This window comes from Diabrotica undecimpunctata, chromosome 1 (genome assembly GCF_040954645.1).
Source record: "Diabrotica undecimpunctata isolate CICGRU chromosome 1, icDiaUnde3, whole genome shotgun sequence".
NCBI classification, from domain to species: domain Eukaryota; kingdom Metazoa; phylum Arthropoda; class Insecta; order Coleoptera; family Chrysomelidae; genus Diabrotica; species Diabrotica undecimpunctata.
The window spans coordinates 111,710,268-111,736,738 of record NC_092803.1 but is presented as its reverse complement, the minus strand read 5'-3'; the positions used below and the strand labels follow the sequence as shown (position 1 = coordinate 111,736,738).

At 32.2% G+C, this 26,471-nt stretch overlaps 1 protein-coding gene across 3 annotated transcripts in view; it reads left to right on the top strand.

The window, feature by feature from the left end:
• The first annotated feature begins 712 nt into the window (after positions 1 to 712).
• Positions 713 to 26,471, top strand: part of LOC140452494 (cytochrome P450 6a2-like) — a 66,742-nt gene continuing 40,983 nt past the window's right edge. Inside the window, exons 1-4 of one of the 3 annotated variants that reach the window (XM_072546806.1) lie at positions 713 to 940; positions 16,641 to 16,881; positions 19,799 to 19,942; positions 23,809 to 23,994. In XM_072546806.1, coding sequence (XP_072402907.1) covers positions 16,656 to 16,881; positions 19,799 to 19,942; positions 23,809 to 23,994 — 556 coding nt within the window. In that variant the 5' untranslated portion in view covers positions 713 to 940; positions 16,641 to 16,655. Of the gene's footprint in view, positions 941 to 1,329; positions 1,472 to 1,730; positions 1,840 to 16,640; positions 16,882 to 19,798; positions 19,943 to 23,808; positions 23,995 to 26,471 lie in introns of those variants that run through there. The other 2 variants (XM_072546798.1, XM_072546814.1) reach the window with 2 other exon arrangements.

Sequence of the window (26,471 nt, the reverse complement as noted above, 5' to 3'; positions counted from 1 at the left end):
TTTTTATTCCCGGAAACTGTGAATAATTCTTGCAGTTTTCGCATCTTTAAAAGGATTCTCTTCTTATTTCTCCAAAAGCGTACGATCTTCATGAGCGGTAGATATTTTTGGTCTTCCAGAACTTTGCTTTCTTTCGAGAGTTTCTTGTTCTCTACATCTTTTATTAATATTAAAAACTGTTGTTCTGTTTACGTTAAAGTGGTTCGCTGCGGCAGATAGTGACCAACCATCTTCTAACTTCGTTACAGTTCTTGCTTTTAGTTCTTTGCTAGCATGTGGAGCCATTTTTTGAGGTTGAACAGAATAAGTTATCTGACAAATTTTAAGATTGGGCAGTGACCCCATTTTTTAGGAACCAGCTGTACACATTTGGAAAATTATTAAAATTTCAAATTTCTTGAAATCCATCACATTAAACCCCTGAGTAGAATTGCATAACACTGTGTTTAAGTTAGCATACACTGAACCTATTTTACTTGCAAATATAACAAATTTTGGAATAATTGGATAAACCATTGGGATAATACTGACCCCTTCCCCCGGAAAGAGAGTAGCCTCAAGGTTACATGCAAAAGTACAAAATGTTATCATCTGATGCGATTCGTTCCCGGCACTGTAATCCAACCGTGTGATCCTATTTTTAACCTGTCGTCAAATTTCTTTAATTTTGCTACTTTTTCAGTAATAATAACTTAATTTCAGCTAGGGCTGTACGATCATTTAGGATTCCAACTTTACCCTGGCTGCGATTATCTAATAATTTTATTTGTAGGTATAGATTTGAGCAGTGGAAAAATTTATGTATGCTGTAATTAATTAAGGTGTTGATCTTTGGCATTATCTGGTGCGGTACTTTTTGGGCAACAAAATCTTTATTTGCAACGTAAGAATCTTATGATAGATACATGGAATTGAACGAGAAAAAATTAAACAATAAAAGGTAAAGTTGGGTGTAATATATTTATGGTAATTCTTAGTGTGAAATCTCTATCATTTTTATGTTGTCTGCTAGTTGGTATTAGTTGCTAGTTGCTTTATATTGTATATAATTATTATAAAGATCTCATAAACCCAAACTTATTATTCTTTGTTAAGACATTTTTACATGAAGCATCCAACTAATAACCCTTTCATGAATATTTTAGTTTACCTACAAATTGCTAAATCAAAGGAATGATTATAATTTTTGTTTTCAATGACATTAGATAATTTTTGGAGGTACGGTACAATGTTAACCTTATGTTCATATGCAAAAATATATAAAACTTGAGCCACTCTGTAAATCTTATTCTAGATTTCCTTGAGCCGAAGGTTATTTGCGAAAAATGCAAAATATATTCAATGATCACTGATCAGAACAGGCACATGTCTTCTGCCGTGAAGTCGAATATTTAGTTTCTAGTTTGTTTGGACGGTGAACAGATTAATAATAATTAGAGAATTTGATATTATTCTTCGATTTATTATATAGGTAAGAGAATCTTTGCTGAAATACATTTTAAACAATAATTTGTAGTATGGATTTTACAATTATGTCCATTTTAAATGAAAATTGATTAAACCAATAATTATAACCACGTTGGCATATTAAGTTCTAAAAGAATTTTACAAAATTACCAAAAAAAATATGTAATACCTGTATATTATTAATACTATATATATTATTTATATAACATTTTTTTAAAAACTTTGAATAATATAACTAGATAAATCCTGATCTATTTAGTGGTCTCACTTAAAATTATGTGCTTATAAAACCTAACCACTAAAATGGTGAATGGTGAATGACGTGTTGACTTGACATGTTATGTGCATAGACAGCATAGAAAGCATAGACAGGTAAGGTATTAATATGTTTTGTTTATGGTTGTGACATGTACTTACTATGAACACCTATGAAGTTAAACCATAAGGAGTTTTCACGTGAAACATTGTTTTAGATTCGCAAAAATTACGTAATTGGTGATATTTCATATATAAAGTCAATGCATTAAAAATAAATTCCAAATATATGGAATATAAAGTATGATGTAACCACTTTCTTTTTTAGCTCTGGGAACAATCTAAACAATAGCGGAAAAATATTTAACGAAATAAAAAAGTTTACTCGATTATTTAAATAATTACAAAAAAAAAATAAAAACCAATATTCTAATTTTAGAATAATATTCATAAATAAAACACATTTCAAAAATACGTCTAATAAAAGACAAGATTAGGAACTCTGAATCTGATGAATAGCATTTAGGCCTTAGAATATAAAAACCTATAAAATATCTTAGGTTATATAAGTACTATCTGATATTACTATGGAAGTGGCTATCTTTCTTTTATGATTTATAATTTGTTGTCATACGAGGTGTTGTACTCTTTTTTCGTTGGCTAAGAACCTTAATAATTATAAGTGATAAACGTCGAGTAAGGAGACCATTTTCGTTTCGCAATCAGATATTTTAAGCCACTTCTTGTTGTTTTATATTCTCTGAATTCCGTTTATTCTCTCAACTTCTTGTTGTTTTATATCCGATTATTCTAAGATTTACTTAAATATGAATAAAAAAATGCACTTATTACGAGTATGTTACGTTGAGTATTTGAGTGCTAATAAATAGTTTCCGTGACTATTTAGTTTTCAACTTAAACTGTTCCACTTTATATTCTAAGGTTTCCAAGATCTTTATCTGGGTTAAGAAGCGAGAGTTCTTACTTTTGTAATGTACTGGTCTAATAATAAATCGTTTAGAGATGATCGCATTAGTAGTGCACTATCAAGAAATAGATATCAATTACTTTTATTAAAAATGTTGCCGAACCCAGTAAGCGTGTTACTGCAAATAAAACTTATATACTTAGATAACTTTACTTGCTACCTGAAGAAAATTTTTATTAGAGCCAAAAGTGATTCTATCTATCAAGCAATTTTGATGAATCTATGACAAAATTTAAAGAGCAATAAAACAATACATCCCACTTAACACTATAAAACATAATATAAAGTTGTGGGCAAGATGTAAAACTGGTTATGTATATAATATAAATGTTTATGCTGGCGAAGAGATTATGTGATAAAGTGATTCAATCTATCAAGCAATTTTGATAAATCTACAGCAAAATTTAAACAGCAAAGTTGTGGGCAAGATGCGATTCCGAAACTGGTTATGTGTAAATTATAAATGTTTATGCTGGCGAAGAGATAATAAGTTGGCAGGTACTTTGGGAAAACGTGTCATAAATCAGTTATCTTTAACAATTTCTTATTTAAATAAACTTTGCTTCGACATATTTTTCACATCAGTTCATCTAATGGATACTATTATGTTTCCTGCTGTCGGCACATGCATAACTACCTGAAAAAAATATACTCAAGTTTCAAAGCAAACTAAATCGAGAAGAATCCCAAGTCAAAGGTAATGGGAAAGGAACATTGGTTGTAAGATGGCAGGACACGAAAGATTTTATCGTACTCACTGTCATAAGCCAGAGGAAATACCTGTATAGAAAACTGAAAGATGGTACAAGAGCCAATAGTTCTTGCGCCATATTGATTGAATTCTACAATCGTTACATAGGATAAGGGGTAGATATATGTGATCAAAAATGACATCGTGCGATCTCAACAGAAAATCCCAAAAAATGGTGGAAGAAGGTTTACTATAAAAAAAAATCAATGAAGTAAAAACTTTTGATGCAAAATGGTATATATCTATTTATTATAATATTTTATAAAAATATACCATTTATAATACTATTTATAATAGACATACCATTTTACCTAAGAAGTTTTTACTTAATTGTAAGATTTTTTAAACTATGGTTTAAAACCAACCACTGGGATTTTCCCTTTAAATTATTTACTATAAACGTCTAATGATAGCCGTTTACAATTCTTATGTTCTGTATACTGAGTTATACTCCGGACATAGGAAAAAAGGTTTTTAAATTACCTGGTTGAGTTAGCTATCAGTACCGACTGGCCAGAAATTCAAAGAAGAAAGAAAACCAAACATGTTGGCCGCTGAAGAATGTTAGCCAAAGTGATAAGTAATGTTGGCGACCACTTACTCCCATTAGCAAAATTCATTAGTCATTTGAGGTACGTGAGATGTTCGAAACATAAAAAAGATGAAAGGCGCCAAATTCATGTGTAAAAGATGTGATATTCCGTTATATAGTGACTGTTTTACGCTATATCATGTATAAAAATTTATCATTTTTGTGTACTGTTGGGATTATATATCCCAAAAAAAGAATATTGTCGGCTTATATAGTCCCACGTGTTTTTGATAAAAAAATATATTCTTTTAAGTTCATTCTCAGTTTTATTATATGCTCTAGAACAGGAAACCAAAGAAAAATATATCAAATTATTAAATAAAAAAATCCGGAGTGAAAAGGATACAGAATATCATCTTATCTGGTTATTACCAGACGGGCGAACAATTAAACAAACTGACAATATACTTGTTGAAAGAAATAATGGAAACAGGTTGCTGGAAGGACGGAGGAGGAAAATGAGCAAAGAGCTAACAGTAGCAAGTCATACAAAGGAACCCGATATGATACCTGTACAAAATTACAAATATTAAGATAGCTAGGACACGTCTATGGAATGGAGAATATATGGATGCCTAAAATGGCTCTCCTAAGACGTGTAATCACCAAAAGAAGATCAAGGAAAATATGTTTAGATTCAGTGCCAGTGAACCTAACAAATATGAATATCACGCAAAAATAAATGTAACTTTTAAAGGCATGTTTCGAAGATATAATTAAATTCAAGCGGAAATAATCATTAAAACAAAGAAAACAATGGTAGCTTCTGAACAATTTATGAAAACATCTGATATTCTTCTGTAGATTAAAAAGGTGGGATTTTCTGTTTGCTAAAAATACTAGGATTCTTGTATTCCTACTTAAGAAAAATAATGTTTTGTTTTAAAAGAAAAAAATGTTTATTTCAAACGTTTTAAGTTTTTTTTTATGTATTAATATTAAATAGTAAGGATGAAACGTAATATAGTTTATTTCTACAACAATAGATAGAAAATCATAAATAAAATAAACAGTCCAAACTCAACGTTTGAAACAGAATTACAGATTGCGCAAATTCAAATCATTGTGTAAAAAAGTAAGGAAAGTAAATTCTAAATTATAGTTCCAAAAATAACATTTGACCACATTATTAATTTATAATTTATTTAGAAAGCGAACGAATTCTTTTCACTTATAACGTAAAAGGAATCGATATTCAGTCCTAAACGAAAATAGCATGCGTTGGTTATATTTTTAGCCGTGTGGACAGTGACTATATCTAAATCAAATACTTTTATTGATTGGTAACGTGGTGTTAAGTTTATTACTATATACTATATATTATTATAGTTTATTATTATTTACAAGATGAGATAATACAAAAATTGGAAAATCTTATTGAAGTTTCAAGAAAGTAAAGATCATACTAATTTGAGAAAACTAAAACTCATCATTATCTTTGGCTCGACAATCCCCTGTGGATCTTGGCCTGCTCTAAGATTCGTCGCCATTCTGTTCGGTTTCTGGCAAACTAAAACCCAACCAAAAAAAATCATACATTTCTTTATAACAAGAAAAAGCAATTTATAGAAAAGGTAAGCAAAAACAAACTACTGTCGTACTGTCCATCATTCACTAATGTTGTTACATCTACACATTACTCAACACAACGTTTATTTACTCTGTAAGCGGTCTGTAGTTTCTAGACGTCTCCAATCTAGACGTTTCTCGTTCATAACCTTCCATATGCGCTTCTCAGCTAGTTATTAAGGTTAAAACGACAAGGCTCCAGAGTTTTCACACAAGAGAAAAAGAAAGAAATATTACCAAAAGAAGGATAGTGGAAGAAAAGAAGGATATTTATAATAGAACAAGATGTTCTTAACCCTGCAGAAGAAGCGCCAAGTCTCTCAGACCCAAGCGTCGTACTAGACTGTATATAAAGAATGGGATTTAATCTATGAACTTCGTGCTCTTGGTACCTTACTCATATTTATTATTGCATCGACCGTCGAGCCGAGAACTTTTGCCAGATATTTACCTTTATTGTTATAGCCTATTTGGATTCATTAGACTTGGCGCCACCACTTAAGTAACTCAAGTGACTGTTGTTTTGTTTTCGTTTCTTGAAATTTATTTTAAAAGTGGTGAGTAATTTTGCTGATATTATGTATTCTATTAGTCAAATTTATTATTTTAAGCACAATGAGTTATGAAAAGAAGCTACTAAGGCTGCTAAAGAAGTCGTCTACTTCAAATTGCTTGAGGAAGTAGAAACGACACAAAACAACATTTTGATGACATTGAATCAGAGGATGAAGTAGATAACATAGAGGACCATCTTTCAGATTCAGATACTGAACAAGAGGGTGATGGCGGTGATTGCGAAGTGGATGTAATACCAGCATAAGTTTCACGGATTGCTACTTTTATAGGCAAAGATGGAGCAGTCTGAAAAAAAAACACTGCCCGGTGCAAACGATAAGAACTCGCCAATTTAATAAAGTTTTTCAATTACCGGGTGTAAAAGACTATGACAATAATGGCAAATCGATAATTGATTGTTGGAATTTATTTTTTTCCGAAGATATTTTAAACATTATTGTTGAAAGTATGAACAAATATATAGATCAAATGAAAGAGATGTATAACAGAGCCCATTCTGCTAAAAATACTGATGTAATCGAAATAAGAGCTTTACTAGGATTGCTCTATTTAGCTGGGTGTTTGAAAAGTAATCGGTTAAGCACAGAAGAGTTGTGGGGGCGAAATGAAAGCGGGGTTGAAATATTTTGGTTAACCATGTCGCAGCAACGTTTTTTTATTTTTGTTAAGACATCTTAGATTTGATGATTTAGAAACTCGAGACGAAAGAAAATTGACAACTGTTTACAAGTTTTGTATATAAACAGTATATTCCATTAAAACCGAACAAATATGGATTAAAAATCTTTGCCTTAGTTGATGCAAAAACTAGATATACATTAAATCTAGAACCCTATGTTGGTTTGCAACCAGAGGGACCCTTTAATTTAAAAAATTATCCAGTTAGTATTGTCGAGAGATTAATTTGTCCAATATCGGGTACTGGAAAAACCTTACATGTGATAATTGGTTTACTAGCTTTGAGCTTATTACAAAACTTCGTCGTGATCACGATCAGAAGGTCACAAAATAGACAAAATTCTAGTGGGTGTCAGTATGATAAAAGAAGGATTTCTGAAAACAGAAGGCCACAAAATAGAATGAATTTTAGTGGGTGCCAGTATGGTAACAGAAGGAATTCTGGAAACAAAAGGCCACAAAATAGAGTTAGAAGAAGTAGATCAAAGCAATACTCTTTCAGCAGAAGAAAAAGAGTGTGAAGAATATTATAAAAGAGCCGTAAAAAGGGACAACGAAGGAAGATTTGAAGTTAAAAGATCCTTCAATTATAATACCAGCCTATTAGGGGACTCAAAACAGCAAGCATATGCGAGACTGCTGCAATTAGAGAAGAAATTTCAAAGAGACACAAACTCGCTCATTGTTGGTCCCAAGGAACCTACTTGCAGTAGATTACAATAACTTACACTCATTTTAAGTAACATATGAAAATAAAGGAAGGTAGTCAGATATATTCGAAACTCCAAGAGAGCCAGAAAACAAAGGCATCAAGGTTTTTGCATCCAACCTCATCCAACGTCTCGAAGACATACGGTATCACAACCAAACTTAAGTAAAACTTAAAGAACTTAAAAATTAGAGAAAGCACTTCCTAGATCAGTTTCACTTAATGAGATTAGATTTGAATTAGATAGTTTAGCTGAAACATAAATTCTAAATAATCAAGTTATAGGTAGCACTGCTCGGGTGAGATAATAATTCAAAAACCGAGTGAATTAGTGTTATGATTATTGATATATTATTATTTTATATTTTATATGTGTTTAAATATTTTCTATTGGTCGTCTGTTTCTTTATATAGTGGCCAATATGTTCATTCACAAATGAATCCCTAAATTTGTAATCTCACATTATTCTTAACCATCAAATTGACCATGTTATAATTGACAGAAGGCACTTTACAAACCTAATGGACGTAAGAAGTTACAGAGGCGCAAATATTGACTCAGACCATTTTATGGTAAGGGCCAAGTTACGACAAAGAATTTCCAATGCCAAGAAAGAAAGGGGCACTAGACAAGTAAAATATAATTTACATATGCTAAAAAATGAAAACAAAGAGAAACAGTTTCAGTCACATATAAAAGAAACCCTAGAACACACCTGGGCAGTCGACCAATCAAGCACGGAAATGTGGAACAACTGCAAGGAGGCTCTGAAATTAGCAGCCGAAAGCACATTGGGAATATCCCGAACCCAAGAAAGAAACGACTGGTTCGACCAAGACTGCAAAAAAATAACAGATGAGAAGAACGAGGCATTTAGGACCATGCAACAACGAAAAACTAGAACAACAATAGATAGATACAAAAACTTAAAGAGAGAGGAAAAACGCATATACCGAAAAAAGAAACGAGACTCGGAAAATGACATATTAGAACGGCTCGAAAGCCATATGAGTCAAGGAGAAACAAGAAAGTTCTATCATCAAATAAATAGTATTAGAAAAGAATTCAAACCAAGAATCAACTATTGTAATGATAAGGAAGGTAACTTACTTACCAACAAAGAGGATATCCTTTTACGATGGGTAGAGCACTTTCGAGAGTTGCTGGAAGGGGAACCTACTAACAATATAGAGCTGGAATATCGAAATGAGGAACTCGTGGAACCCCCCTCGGTAGATGAAGTGAAAATATCTATAGAAAAACTAAGGAACCATAGGTCCCCAGGTAGCGATGGCATCCCAGCAGAGTTATTTAAGCACGGTGGAGAGCAGCTCACCAAGGTGATGCGAGAAATTGTTTGTAGAATTTGGTCTGAGGAGCAAATGCCTGAAGAATGGAGCTTAGGCTTAATTTGCCCGTTACACAAAAAGGGAAACCAACTGGAATGCAATAATTACCGCGGAATTACTCTCCTAAATACAGCATACAAGATATTGTCAAATATTTTGCACGAGAGATTAAAGCCTTATACTGAAATGTTTCTAGGAGAATATCAGGCGGGATTCAGGCGTGGACGTTCAACCATTAACCAGATTTTTACACTACGACAGATCCTCGAAAAAGCGCAAGAGTTTAACATAGATATGTATCATATTTTTGTCGATTTTAAAGCGGCATATGACAGTGTCTTAAGAACAAGTCTTTACAACGCTATGAATGAGTTGGGAATTCCAAAAAAACTCATATGTTTGATAAAAGTGACAATGGCGAAGATGCTATCAGCAGTTAAAATTCAAAACGACTCGTCAAGCCCATTTCAAATACATAGGGGGTTAAGGCAGGGAGATGCGCTGGCGTGTCAGCTTTTTAATGTCGCCTTAGAAAAAGTTGTACAAGACGCTAATTTAGATAGCAGGGGAACAATATTTAATAGATCAGTCCAAATTCTAGCATATGCAGACGACGTGGACATTATAACAAGAACTAGAGCGAGAACTGCGGAAATCCTAACCGAGCTAGTAGCAGCAGCAGAACGAATGGGGTTACAGATAAATGAAAATAAAACCAAATTCATGGCGACTAACACAAACACAAGAGCTGGAAATGTTGACACAAATTTAATCATCAATGACCAAAACTTTGAAGCAGTCAAAGAGTTCATATATCTAGGGACATCGGTTAACCCCAATAATAACACATCTGAGGAAATAAAAAGGCGAATAATAATTGCAAACAGGTGTTATCATGGTCTATCAAAGTACTTAGCTAACAAACGTCTGTCTCAAAAAACTCATATAAGGCTGTATAGAACACTGATAGTCCCCGTTCTCACATATGGATCACAGGCATAGACGCTAACGAAAACAGATGAATCCGCTCTATCCATTTTTGAAAGAAAGGTGCTACGCAAGATATTCGGAGCGGTCTGTGAGAACGGACGTAGGAGGCGTAGATATAACTTTGAACTGCAGAATATCTACAAGCATACGCTTGGTGGTAAAGATATTACCACTATAATTAAGCGAAACCGCCTGCAGTGGGCAGGACATGTAGCCCGGGCCCCTGAGTCAAACATGATAAAAAAGATTCTAACAGCGCAACCCGTAGGAATGAGAAGACGGGGTAGACCAAAGCTAAGGTGGATGGACGGGGTAACACAAGATGCCGAGAAGATCGGAGTCGGCAACTGGAAAATGCAAGCGAGGGACAGAATAGAATGGCGTAGAAAGCTTGAGAAGGTCGAGGCCCTCTAAGGGCTGTAGCACCAAGATGATGATGATGATGATGACATTATTCTTAACTTCTTAACATTTTATAGTTTCACTGTGTATAATTCAAACATTGTGAAAATAATATCAAGTAATATTTTAATAATTAAAGTCTATTCACCTGTTAATGAATTGTCGAATAATATATTTTTTCTAATTGAACTTCCTAAGTGTTGCAATGATGGCCTAGATTAAATTGTAATGTAAGCTGATAGTTCAAAGTTGGTTAGTATGATAGAAGCAATAACCTCTGTGCTGAGGTATGAATTATTTGTGAGATTATAAATTGGGGATTTGAGCTCATGTGAGCACAGTCTATTATAGAGAGTTACCATAACATCATCATATAGTGTAATTTGTAGTAGCTGTCAATAAAATCAACATTTTTTCTCCACAACTTCAACTTTTTATTATATTTATCATCGTCGATCGACAAGAAGCGGACAAAGGGGCATTATAAAACGATTCGGACCTCATAACTACGTTCGAATCTGTCCATACTAATATATCGCTAATGTTATACAAAATAGCAAAATAGAAAAACTATATTTTTAAATAAGGTTTCAATTCCAATCATAATACGCTAATCTGTGTTTGTTATTATTGCAACCCACACACGTAAAATATCCAAAAATTTATAACGCATAGAATTCATAGCCTATAGTATTATAATAGGATCTATTGGTAAATATATTATGTTTCAAAAAACAAACAACTTTGTACTTAATCGAAATGCTTTGTTTATTTCCTTCAATTTTCTTTGATGTTGTTTAAAGGTTTTATGTCAGCAGTTAGGAGCGTAAATGAACGATTTGTAGTAAAATAAACATTTTACATAAAATTTAGTTGATCAGAAGCTTTGGAAATTTAGTATTCTATGTGTATAATAATACAGAACAGTTTGTAAGCTTACTGTGCAGTTAAAAGAACATTATCTAGTCTTGCATTAAATTAATATAAAACGATTACCAAAAGAATAAATAAATTTAATTATTATATTTAAAAGTAACCAAAGACCGTCTATGGTAGTTTTGCAGACGAGCACCTTATACCCTAGCACCGGGACTGGTGAATTGAACATATTTGGGGAACATGCAACACTTACCACTGTATATTTCTCTAAATAATGTAAAATACATTAGCAGATAAAACCGTATTTTTGCTTGTTTTCGAAAGTGCTTCAAGTAGGTATTGTAAGGATTTGATATTAACTTTCTCAGCACAGCAGATCGATTAAGTCAAAGCTTTCATGCATTCATTCAAGCATTCATCAGTCAGCTTATATACACACGTATTTTACACCGTTTCCTTGTCAAGTTAATTTAATGGGGAATAAGTGTCTCAAAGTCTTAAAAGTAAAAGATCGCTTAAATTTTATTGTGAGAATTGACCGAATAGGATTAAGTTTATTCCTAAATTGCTTGCGAAAATTGATAATTTGGAGCTAGAAATCAAATATTTAAAAAACTATCAGATTCTGTTGACAGTAATAAATAAATAAATAAATAAATAAATAAATAATAGCTTTATTACCCAACAGTTTCCCATTTCTAGGGTAAAAATTTAAGATACATTTTTAATTAGTATACAATCATTAGTAGGTGATACAAAAATATCAAGTAAAAAAATAAGTGCAAAAAATAAGTAGGTGAAAAACAAAATAAAGAGTGAGAACAATATAAATTAAACAAATCACTACGTATATAAGAAATAAAAAAAAATACACAAAAAAAAATTAACAATCTAATGTACTCCATAAACCAGTGCGGTATCAACCAGATGATTAATTGAGCATGAGAAAATATCACAATGGTTGCATATTTTGTTATAATTATTGCACATAATATAAATTGGTGACTTCAGTAACATATTTGTTCTCGCACGTGGACAAGTAAACACTATAGTCGACCTGGAAGTAATTCTGGGCACATTAAATCTAATTTGACCTAATATATCACTGCAGTCAATACAGTTGTGTAACAACTTATATAAAAATGAAACCGAAAATATAATTCTTCTTAACTCTAAACTTACAATATTAAACCTGTTACATAACAAATCGTAATCATAACCATGGACAGGATATACTCCATCAACCTTAAAAGCTAAATATTTTAAAAGTTTCCGTTGTACCTTTTCAATCTGTTGCATATAACATTTATAAATGGGATACCAAATTAAGCTGCAATATTCTAGTTTTGTTCGCACCAGCGATAGATACAGCAGTTTAATCGGTCTTATATCACTAAAATTTCTCAGTAATGTGTCTAACACTAGGGAAGATAAAGAAGAAATAATATGTGAGATGATTGAGAGGCAGAGTCGGGCTTCTCTGCCCAACATAATTGTATGTAAACGTGAATGAATCAAAAATGAAAACGAAAGCAGGGCGTGATTCTGAAGATGCAACAGCTATTGGTAAAATATTGAATATTGACAAAAATAATTTAAAAGTGTTTCGTTTGGAAAACTATATGGGAAAGAGAATTAGGCTCTAAAATTATTCTTAACTTAAAAGAAGATGCCAAATTTGTTTGCTATTCCAAGCATTAGATTATTTGGTGATCAAACGAAGGCTCAACAGGAATATTTTAAAGCAATTAAAAATAAAAACTATAGACTTTAATTGATAACGGTGCTACTACCCAAATTATTAGATGCATAAATAATAAACCATCTATCGTTTCAAAATCCATGCAAAAAACACTGTTTAAACCCTAATAATCTAACTCCGGTATAATTTATCTCAACGCCTAAAGCCCAAGACTCCACTTGCAATACACTTGATATAAACTTGCTATAACCCGAAAATAATCTTATTGAGCGAAACTAGGACGACATCAGTTATTGAAGATATTGAAATGAAACTTAAAAAATTATTACCATATTCGCTCTGACTTAATGAGTAGATTCACTGGATCTGTTATGCTATACAACAACAAACTTGATGATTTTTCAAATTTTAAAACATTTCAGTTGCGTGATAATTATTGGTGTAAAGTAATAAAAGTTGATTTTAAATCCATGGTTTACTTGGTGGGGTTTTTGTACCATTCACCATCTAGTTTTAATGCTTAATTCGCTTAATTTGAAAAAAATATGCGATTATTCTTCATTTACTGCAAACTATCATTGTAATTTTAATATAGACTTGTTGGCTAGTAATTTTTATCAAGAAAATATAAAAAATTGTTCGGCTTATGGGATAAAACAATATATTTGTAAATACTGTAAACTTTGGTAGACATGTGCTTTCTAATCACAATAATACAAGTGCTTGTGGTCACGATAGTCCAAATATAACTAATCTAATAAAAGTTAGAATCTATCTGATAGTAATAGGTATATCCAAGTTTAGAAATTTATTGTAACATGTCAGTTTTAATTAAAATTACCTTGGTTTGATTATGAGGTGTTTAAACAAATTAAACAGCGTGACAGTGCTTATAAAGATTTTAAAAAATGTATTGATGTCATTGAAAAACAACATAAATGGCAAGTTTTTAAGAGACATAGAAATGAGGTAGTAAATATGTTAAAACTAAAAAACAACGGTTCTATTTTAACAAAAATTGATAGATATAGAAATAATCCAAAACAAATGTCGAAAACTAAAAAAAAATCAATAATAGCCAAGAGATGCCAAACTCATTAATCTTTGAAACTGCTATAGGCCCAAAACGGTTAACAAACAACATAGAAATAGCTAGCAGTCTTAATGAATATTTTGTTGAAAGCTTTAAAAGTATTATTGAAAGTATTGAGGATTCTAAAACATTTTGTAATGTAAATAATCTATATTTAAATTTTGAAGAATTTTAAGAGCTTTCTATTCAGGATTTGCTAAAAATTGTTAGCAATTTAGATAATAAATTCTCATGACACATTAAATTCCAGAATAGTAAAGAAATTTTTTAAAACCACTGGGCAAGTTATGCTGAATTTAATTAATAGGTACATCTCTTACTACGGGTACAATTCCTAATATATAAGTTGAATGTGAAAAAAACAAATTCAATGGTTTTCATTACCAAACTCAAATATAGCTTTCTTGATACTAAGAGCATAAATTTAAATATTAATAATGAAAAAAGGGAAGTGGTTACAACAGTTAAATATTTGGGATCCAGATTGACAATGTTTTAAGTTTTGATAGTCACTTTGAGTACACCCATAAAAAAATAACAAAAATGACTATATCACCTACTTTATGAGTAGAATATTTAAAAATTTGTCAATGGAGCCCAAAATTACCGAATGTAATACAATTATTCAAACTCATTTTGACTACTGCTCATTAATTTTATTTTTATATTTTTATTTAAGCTTAACAAACTTAACATGTTGCAAAAATTACAAAATCGGGGAATGAGAATAATTCTTAAAACAAATCGCTGTACCCCAATTAAAACAATTCTCTAAATTGGTTCTCTGTTAGAAATATAATGTTTTATTTAACCATGTTATTGGTCTTCAAAATAATAAATGGTGTATGACATGAATATTTTCAAGAATTGATTTCTTTCAACAAAAATATTCATTCTTATAATACCAAAGGTTAGATGACACACACACACACACACACACACACACACACACATATATATATATATATATATATATATATATATATATATATATATATATATATATATAAATATATATATATATATACCTAGAACTAAGTACGATAAATTCGCTCTTTTTTAAAAGCCCCCTTAAGTTTAATCATTTTTACCTGCATCTATAAAAAAATGTACTACTCTCTATAATTTTAAAACTTTGTTCAAACAACATATCAAAAATTTATAGTGTACCTTTATCAATATTGTATGTATATTAGGTTTCCTATGTAAATAAATATATATGTATCTATTATCCCATATCCAAAATAGTTGCAAATTAGTGAAATATACTATACAAAGCACGTGGTGTTCGTTTGTATCAAGGTATAAAAAAATGCTTATTAAAAGCTAAAACATTTTTATTTTAAAGAAGATCTTTTCGGAATTGAATCATTCCATCATCAGTTTAATAAAAAGTTGTTAAAACATTGTTTGGCCACAGAAAAACATTGGAAGGACATCAGTAACAAAAACAATCCTCATAGAATTTACAAAGGTAAATGCAATAGACTGTTAACTTTGTTAATTAATAAAAACTAAAAATGGGGGCATCTTACATGACCCCCAGCGCTGGTGAGATTTTATCGACTTACATTAACTCTGATCTGTGCTGGAGTCTAGGGCTAACTGATAGAAAGATGGTATGAAAAATCAGTCAGTACTCGTCAATGTCAAGTTTAATGATCTAGTTCGCTACCGCGTATCGCCACTAACACTAACACCATGTGCTTTGTATTCAACAGGTATACTAGCCACTCCTGGATATCTCCATTTCATGGTTTTGTTTCAGTTTCACTTTTAATTTTAAATATACTATAAGTTGTACCGCATATTTTGCAGCACCATAGTAGCATATGGGAGGTGGTGGCTTACCGCACTTGTTTAAGAAGTCTGCAAATTTGCCATGGTTTGTACGCACTCTATTGAGACGTGTTCATATTGTTCTAGATAGTTCATAATCAGGCAGATCATTCCGTCTGTCAAGAAGTGACAATATTGATCCTTGTCCCGGATAGCGCTTTGATTGTTATTGTACCGAGAGTTGGAGGTGACTGGTGATTTTTCGTATTCCTTTCTAAGAGCGTGTTTTCTTTCAATTTCTTCCGAGATTTGGTGGATCAATATAGCTTAGGACAGATAGTCATTAACGTAGTATAAACTTAATGAAACCGTTGATAGTTTGCAATAAGCTTTAAGTTGTACTTCAGTTTTGTTTGACCAAACAAGAGCGGCATATTCCCTGCTGAAAATACCAGAACAAATGTAGGTATTCGTAGAGTGTCCGCCAAAGATTCCAACAAGTATCCCATAGCTTATGAATGATAATATTTCACGTTTCAATGTTAATAGCAACTTTTGTTAGATATTCCATAAAAGTCTTTTCTGATAAAGAAATTTTCGTGAACTCTTTTTTAAATTTTTTAGTTTTCATTCTTTTCTCTGTCCTAGTTTAAATATTCATTTCTTTGTTTTCTTCATGGTGACATTAAATGACGGCGTACTTAGTCTCTATTACATAAGTTTATTCCATATCCATTAAAGCGACTTGAGTTCTGTTTGTCTAATAGAAAAAAACTAGATAAGACTTGTTTGTTTATACAAATATTACTGAATGGTTATATTTTATAAAATTTAATCTAAAAACACAATTTTTATTTTAGATAAACAAAACAAACATGGCTATCATAACGGGAGTTATACTATACGAACTACTTGGTGTCGTTATAGGATTTGCAACGTTAGCGATTTTATATTCAAAATGGGCCTTTCAGTTTTGGAAAAACAAAGGAGTACCTTATTTCGAACCAAAATTTCTTTGGGGCAATCTTAGCCCACCACATAAAAGAACTGTTCCTCTAGGAGATGAGTTAGCTGAGCTGTACCAGAAGGGTAAAGATAAAGGTAAGTTAACGTAAACTGCAACTAATAAACCTTTAGCAAAATATATTTTTTTTAACAAATGCAGCTTAGCCGAACTTTACTAAACCTCACTTGGTCACCTAATATCACTTGCGTGTATCTTTAACTTCATTCTTATGACTGATAACCTTTGATTGTCGATACCACCGTGATCTCCGAAACTCAGTTTGAATTTATGCAAGATATTTTGAGAAAAATATTTATTTATTCGTCAACATTAATGTTGTTTCCTTCAAATTAGTCCTCATCAGATATTATGCACTTATGCCAACGCTTCTTACAACACGATATTATTGCCTTGTTATATTAGTGATGCGCTTTTAATGTCATCTATGCCTGTGAATCGACGGCCCTTTAAGTTTTGTTTATTTTTGGAAATAGGAGAAAATCACACGGAACCATGTCTGGCGAATATGGAGGCTGGGGCATCATCACAGTATTGTTTTTGGCCGAAAATTCACGAACAAGCAAAAAAGTGTGAGCTGGTGCATTATCGTGATGCAAAAGCCATGAGTTGTTTTTCCACAAATCCGGTCTTTTTTTGGATTGCTTTAGGCAAACGGAGTTGAACTCGTAGATAGTAATCTTTATTGACCGTTTGACCTCGTGGGAAAAATTCGTAGTGCACTATGCCATTAAAATCAAAGAGCAACGTCATATTTGAAACAAATTTTGCTGACACGCGTTGCATACCCAAAACGTTTAAAAAAGTGTCACAACATGAGCTAATTGATATGCCAATTTCATCAGTGACTCCTCTGATTGTGATTTGGCGGTCGTTCATAACCATTTCTGTCACTTTTTTACGTTTTCATCGGTTCTTGATGTGCTGGGGCGTCCGCGGCGTTTATCATCTTCAACGTCTTCACGGCCATTTTGGAAACGATTATACGTCTTGTAAACACTTAGGTCTTTGTTAATATTTCACAAACTTTGTTACAATTTATTTAATTTGTTACGCAAAATTTAATACAAATTCTTTGATCCATTTTTTTAAATAAATGAAAATCGCCGAGCTCATGAAAACCGTCGAACCTTAGCGACTGCCATAGATAAGGTAAACAAATGAATATAGCTGCAAATAGAATAAAACAATTTTTTTGACCGTTGGACTCTCAAAACCCGTGAAATTTTAAAATTCCGGGTATTTTTTGAACTCACCACGTAGATGAAAGTTTCGTCATAAAGCAGCTAATAAAAAATGTAGAAATAAAGAAACTAGCGCTCATATGGTATTCATTGATATTGAGAAATCATATGATAGAATTCCTCGAAACGTTCTGTGGTGTGCTATTAATAAAAAAAGAGTTCTGATGTGAGTGGTGATGTGAGTGCTGATAAATTTCATGTGAAAATAGGATTACATAAGGACTTATTAGTGCTTACTTATTTTCATTAGTGTTGAATCAAATAACAGGTTCAGGTATAGTAACAAATACTCTTGAAGAAAAAGTAGGAAGAAATAGCTTAGAAAAAAAACAAAAAAAAATATCGAGACACTAATAATTATCCAATACAAAGAATTGCTGATTTACAAATTCTTCGAAGGAGTAGGAGAGGAAGACCAAAGAAGACCTAGTGGGAGACGTTTAGGCAGGATATGTCGGTAAAGGATTCCACATAGGGATAAAGTCAAAGAGAATGGTGAAAAGTGGCGGCTAATGTCGAGACGCCACTAGTCGCCTTTCATGTTTTTACTGTTTTTTGGGTTGCATATTTTCCAGTAATTACCTGTGATTTATAAATGTAAACTATCGAACTGTATTTTTATCTTTAATTTACAGTTTCAATTTTCTTTGACTGTTGTGGAACATAAACCTAGATGTGGATGCGCGCCTAGCGTAACTTGATCTATTAGTTTTTGTTTTGAGTAAGCGAAGAAAATCCTACTCTCATGTCTCCGAAGGCTTTTGCCATGTAGCCACTGGGTGCATGGCGGTAGGAAGAGGTAATCTCCTAACAAATTATTACATTAGCATTATGTCTCGCAGAACAGAAGAGGAGGCAGAAACATAATCAAAATTAAAAACAGGGCAGAAGAGACTAGACTAGAAATAAATATTCAAAATACAAAAGAACTAACACAGGCAAGAGCTACGGGAAACCGACGCACAGTTTGAATTAGAGGACGATATTAAAACTGAAGAAAGTTTCACATATCTGGGAGTTACATTAAACACGAATATATAATAATTGTGTCAAAGTCAGTTTGCTTTATAGTTTGCTAAATTTGATCATATATGTCAAATATCGATGGTGTCAGCATTGTTTAAAAAATAATTTTCATTCTTTTTTAAACAACGGCGTCAGCCTTGTTTTATGTTAAATATCGGGATAGGTAATAATAATAATAACTTTGGCATAAACCACATAAACCGATATGATTATTTTGAAGCAAAAGAACACAAAAGCGCGAAATATAAAAAATTGTGGGTTAGGCAAGTATAGAACTGGGCACATTTAATGTGTAACGTGCATTGAAATATGTTTTAATCCAAGTGTACATGTGTTTGATATAATGTAGTAGGTATTATAATATCAACCACATGTAGGATAAATGTTAAAACTCAATTTTAAATTTTATAGTACAATTTTTATGACAGGCTTTTGTTTTTATAATAGTTTACAAATTTTCAAAATATGCGAAACATCTTATCTTGGACATATATTCACATATAATATATCTATAATTCCCTAAAAAAAATAGACAAGAATAGACTTAGAATAGACAAAAATTAATGAGAACAGCTCAAAATAAAGAAGAATTTACAGAAGTCATAAAAAAAAAGAAGCAAAAAAGAAGAGATCATAATTGTTTAGCATATTATATAAGGATATTATTTTTATTTATAAATTTATTATTTTATTTTCGTTGTAAGATACTATTCTGATGTTTCAGGATGGAAACATGTTGGACTGTACAATATGGTTTCACCAATATATCTCCCTATAGATTTAAATATTTTAAAACATGTTTTAACCAAGGACTTTAACCATTTTGTGGATAGAGGCTTTTATGTAAACGAAAAAGATGAGCCAATTGGTGAGTAGAAAGTCTATTTGAGCATGAGTTGAGAAATTTTATTGTATCCCCTATCAGCGAATATAAAGTAACCAAACCGGACACTTTTTGCTGTACCATGCAATAGAAACATTCGTGTAATGATAATTTCCAGTTTATACCTTTTATGCTTTAAGAGTACACAGTCTTAAAATGGTCTCTAAATTAAATTCACGTTAGAATCTAAAATTCCATACCGCTGGCTGGATATTATTCTAACTCCAACAAAGCTTTCCAACAGTCTTCTCTCTTTACATAAACGTTTAAGTTAACAAAAGTACGGTTTAAGTAGACTGGTAGTTGGTTTTTACGAAGACTTTAAAATGTGCCTTTAATCAAACCTGTCTAACATTGGTTTTCTTAAGGATTAAATTCAACATACAAAAACAACATATACATTATAGTCGAAATTTTGCATAATTTTTTTTGTTTTATTTTATGCTTCTTCTTCTTTAAGTTCCATTGTCTATCGAAGTTTGGAAATCATTTCGCTTTCCTCGAATTTTGCCCTGCGTAATAATCTACAATAATGAGTATCTTTGCCCTCTCATAACATGACCTAAGTACTCATTTTTTTTTGATAGTCACTATTATTTCAGCTTCATTTTATATTCTTCTAGTAACTTCTGCATTTGACATTCTTTAAGTCCATGATATTCGTAGGATTCTTTTGTAACACCATAATTCAGAGGCTGCCAACTTATACAGATGCTTCCAAGCCATAAAAAAGAGTAGTGACTACGTAACACTGAAGCATTTTTAGGCGTAGTCCTAAACTTTTATCCCGACAACAAAGAAACTTTACCGAATGATGCACGTGTTATTTTAATACGTGTCTTAATTTATTTGGTTTGGTCTACATTTGATGTTATTCATGTTCTTAAGTAAGTGTAGGTATCCACACTCTCAATTACAGTATCCCCAATAATCCATTGGATGTTTGAATCTGCTGATTTAGTCGTGATCATGCATTTAGTTTTTTCCAAATTCATCCTTAGTCCGTATTCATGACAGCATTCATTAAGTCGTTGCATTACGGTCTGTAAATTAGTGAACTCTTACCTTGGCAGTTTGATTCCAATATAGATTAGATATACTTTTTTAATCACGGCTGTCAATATTTTTGCTTTTTAATATATCTACAAGCTTTTTATGTTGAATCTTATCAAATGCCTTTTAAAAATCTACAAAACATAAGTACATGCCCTGATTTATATTCATGCATCTCTGGACCAGTACATTCAAGTCAAACAAAGCATCTCTTGTGCCCATACCTTTTGTAAAGCCAAATTGTGTCAATAATTTCATATCCAAGAGTTTTAAAAATTCTGCTATGTATTCTGTGTCTCTTTTGTGTTTTTGACGGCAAAGATGACTTCTTTCCGTAATATTGGTGGTCCGGTATCCTCTGTGGTTTCTAATGATAGTTCTTCTCTTTCATCATTAAATAGCTTTTGGATGTAATTGGTCCAGTAACACAATCTTTCCTTCATATCAGTAATATCTCCTTTATCACTTTTAAGGATATTCGTTCTTGTGCTTTTTCTAGAACCTGTCATTTCTTTGATTTGTTTGAGTTTCTCCACATCTTCTATTTTGCCTCTCGAATTTTCTTTCTGATGTTTTTCCGAATTTCTTTGTATTTATTCAGGTCTTTTGCTTTATGTTTTCTTCGTTCTTCCATAACTTCAAGAATTTCTACTGTCATGCAAGGTTTTGTTTTGTTCCCAAGTGGTTTGAGGGTTTCTTTTCTAACTGACAGAAGGGCATGTTGAATTTTTCCCCATTTTTCTTCAGTAGTTAGAGTTTCTGCATTATCTTCTTTGACTTTCCGTAAACTCTCGTTTATTTTAATTTTCGTTTCCTCATATTTGTTGTCTTGTTTGGGCCGCCTTGTATCCATGAGGCTAGGGTTTATAGGCTAGCTTTATATTCTTAGTTTCACTTTTACCGACAAAACAACCGGATTATAATCGAAGGATATTTTATGCTACAATTTCTCAATAACATCAAGGTCTGGGATATTCGAAGGGTATAAGAGAACCCTGAGATTATTTTACACTCATCATTTATTAGTAGTTTTAGCTCTATGGCATCCTGTTCTCTGTTGGTGCCATACGCTATGCAGCGAGGCATTCATGCTAGTTGTCAAATGTACAAGGGCCCTCCCTTACTGCTCTTCTAATTATTGCGCTATTATCAAAATTCGCACCAGCCTTTTCTCTCCACACCAGTTCGCCTCAAGTACGAAACAGTTTACTTTTTAATGTAATCTAGTATTTCTCTTTGAAGATTAAATCTCCTTAGAACCTCTTTATTTGTAACGTGAGCATGGAATTCTGAGAAACCTTTCAAGACATCACTTTTCAATAGCTTCAAAGTGAAGGTAGCAGGTTACTGACATTTTTTAACCTTTCCCTGTTATGATGATTTATTTTCAACTGAGCTTCGATATGGGATCATTATCAACGATCTTTTAATGTTAATATGAATTCCGTACTCCTCTCCCACTATAATAACGATATTCATTATCTCTTGCAGTTCCTCTATATTGTCCGGTATAATAGCTGTATCGTCAGAGTATTTTAGATTATTAATAAGAATACCGTTTATTTTGATACCATTTTTGTTCTACTCATTTTGAAGCTGAAATATATTTTCTACATAGATTTTAAACAAAGGTTGGTAGAAAATGCAATTCTATCTCAATCCTTTGCTTATTTTCATTTGTTTTATACACAAACCGTTGGCGTAGTTCTGATATTTGATTTCAGTTTAATTGGTGTATCATTCTCATATCTCTGCAATCGAGCTCAATTTCGGATAAAGTTAGTATCGATAGCTAATATCTAACTTTGCCAAATGGCTTTTGGTAATCTTCTTTTTCTTTTTCTTTCATCTTCTTATTATACATTATACAATTCTGCCTGTTTCTGTTTCCATGGATTGTGCCTTTATGTTATATTGTCTGTCCATCTTTTTCGTGGTCGGCCCACACTTCTTTTACCTAACGCCGATTTGTCTCTTGCTATCTTAACTAACCTATCTTCTGTCTTATTACCATAACTATATAGTGTGATGGCTAAATAGTTGATTTCCATAATCTGTTAAACGCTGGTTCCATAAATGTCTATTTTCCATCTGGTCGGTTCTTTGCTAATGCCTATTGTTTTTGTTTTCTAGACTGAAATGACCATGTTTAGCTTCTTTCCTACTATGTTAAATTTATGGACCAATCTTTGTAGGTCGTCCTCATTGACTGCTGTTAGTATGGTATCGTCTGCATAGCAGAGGATCGTAATTTCTTTATTTACCTCCTTATAACCCCTTCTCGGTACTAATTATTTCATCCAATGTAAGATTAAAGAGTAGAGGGCTTAAGGAGTTTTCTTGCCTTCCTGCCTCTGTTAGTTGTCCAACTATTCTGGCTGCATTTTGCTGTTCTCCAATGTTGGTGCTTCTGGTAATCAAAAGACATCTTTTCATTGATCGTAACATTTTTGAACCTGTAGCTTTGGCATAATTTACTGTTGCAATAAGAAGATTCGATGTCGCCTTGATACAAAAGCACTGAATATGATAGCGTCAACTAAAAGGTCAATTGAGTCAGTTGCAGTAAGACCGGCGTAGAATATGTGGCTTCCAGAGAAAAAAAAACCTAATCAGCAGCTAAGCATAATGTGTACAAATATTTAATGCTTGGTTATATATATATATATATATATATATATATATATATATATATATACATATATATATATATATATATATACATATATATATATATACATATATATATATATATATATATATATATATATATATATATATATTATACCATATTTCAGGTGCTCATCTGTTTGCAATCGGAGGAAAGAAATGGAGAAATTTGAGAACGAAATTAACACCAACTTTTACCTCGGGAAAGATGAGGGCTATGTTTCAAACAATAGCAGATTGCGGAGCTCAATTGAATAAGTATTTAGTTGATGAATTAGCCCATAATGAGCCAATTGAGATAAAAGATGTTCTAGGTAAGCGATGTACTCTAATTTAATAAAACTTTTTTTTCCTAACTTATCTTCATAGTGTTGGTCAAGTGTGTATATGAAACAATAAACACAGTGTGTATATATATACTATTATAATAAACAATTAAGTGTATATTTGAAACATTTTTTAATGTTTCAAATACACACTTAATTAACAATTTTACAATACAAATTTTACTTCTTTGTAAAGGGACCTCAAGAGAACGGCTCTTTTGGTGGAGGTAACCCACGCTATTTTTAATGAGAAAACATAAAACCCAAAAATCTATTTTCATAATTTATGATAATTTTTAAGTTTATGATAAAGTTTTTAAAGTCACGCTAAAAATTTATTGTGATAATTTGTGATAATTAATATAGTTTTCAAGGTAACGCTCGAACGGCTACCTTGAGTGACAGTATGAGGCTGGTAATAAGTCATACAAGTCATATCTTTGATACTAATCGTTCGATCTTTACATATGAGGCTTACAATAAAAATGAAGGTAACAAAAAATAAAACAACAAAAAACGAAGATGACGTCATTTAAAAACAACCAAAGGGCGTCGTATCTTTAGCGTTACTGATCCTAATCTTACTTCCGAAGGTTTCTAACCAATTTTAGCCAGATGTCGAATTGTATAACTCGTTCGACAGCTGCTCTTTTTAGTATGAACAAATTACCAAACGTCAAATTATTTTATACGTGGGGCAGAATTTCTGTTTGGTAAAATAGTAACATTTCGATGTTGGAATAATAGTAGATTGTGAGCTTAAGTATTTATATATTATTCGAGAACAGTTAATTTTACAAGCACTTTTATTTTACAAATAATTTTGAATAGTAGTCATGAAGTTTAAATGACCACTTTGCTCTGTCTAGTAGGTAAAATTAATACGTAGTAAAAGCATAATGTACAAAGAGCTTGTTCAGGTAAGGCGATTTACGCGCGAATCAAGTAGCGCGTTTTGAAACGTGCATTTTGTTTCGTTGGTTCACATGAGTCGTTTTCCACGCGAGTTTTCGATCAGTATTCAGAATGGAGTTGGATAAAGTACGTTTGTTGTGCCTTGCGTATTGTCGATGGAAAAGCCAGAAAAGAAAAAAAACAGGTTTAGGGTGCATTCTATTTTACATGACAGAATGTCTCACAGCATGTTTGTGACTCTATATCCAAATTAAGGAAATCATGAAAATACATTTTTTAACTACTACTAACTACTTTAGCAGAAATTATAAAAGAGGATTTATCTCCATGTGAAAATTACGTAGTAAGTGATACTGTTTCTACAGAAAAAAAAAAATAGTTGTAGACATTCAGAATCGTTTGATTGTTCTTATGACGGCAAATAGTAGCCATCCGCACGTGGTGACAGTACAGTGGCATATCCAGTTTGTGTTGGAGCTAATGATAAGTTTGGTACTGCGTTATCATACTGCTAATTTTCAAAATGGAATTCTACATGCTCTCGTTGGGTCCCTGTTGATGGTGTTGAATAATATTGATCGTGTTAAGTATTAAATGTAGTCTATGTGAATAACTTAACTGTAGATGCTTTACGTACGTTGCGAAATGGTTATGTAAGGCGTGAAGGTTGTTGTGCTTTTTGGAGTACGTCATTATTTCGATTTTAGTTTTAAGACGCTGCTCTTCAGGTAACTTAAAAAGCTATGTATGTAAAGATAGGCAGAATAATTTGTAAACGTCGTATTCCACATAGGGTGTTTGTGGTGGGGACTGACTACGAGATTGAATAGTCTTTTCTATCACACGTAAAAATCCGCTATCAGCAGCACTAATAAAGCAGCGCTTATGAAGCAGTCACGGAGCCCCTTCCATTTTTTGTAGTGAAATGCCAACAATAGTCTTAATTAAAATGATGTAAGTAACTTTTTAATAGAATTTTTTTGTTTAAGATATTTAGCTGCGGGGTGTTATTTTGCAGATCTGCACTATGTCTACAGATGAGGAAAACCTACGATAATCTGTTATTGCGCACGAAGACTGGACGCCCTAACCTAGTTTCTAATATATCGGCTCATGAGTGAAACGGACGTTACTCACGGGATTCGAAGTTCTGGCGTAATGCATGCGTTTTACGCGCGAGTGAGGAAACGCGCGAAAGCATCTGGATATAATATATGTATGTAGTTGTATACGCAGATTTATAAAACATTAGTGCGAAGTATTATGACATATGGGGCTGAAAATTGGATCATAAACAAGAAAAACAGCAGTAAGATAGTAGCAACAGAGATGAAATGCCTGCGAAGATGCTGCAGAGTAACAAGAATGGATAGGAGAAGTAATGACGAAATAAAGCAAAGAACATAAATAGAAATAGACCTACTAACATATATAGAACAAAAAAGGCTAAAGTGGTATGGACATGTAAGAAGAACTAGCGACAGCAGATGGATAAAGAGAATAACCGAATGGAGCCCCATAGGAAGGAGGAAAAGAGGACGACCCCGAAA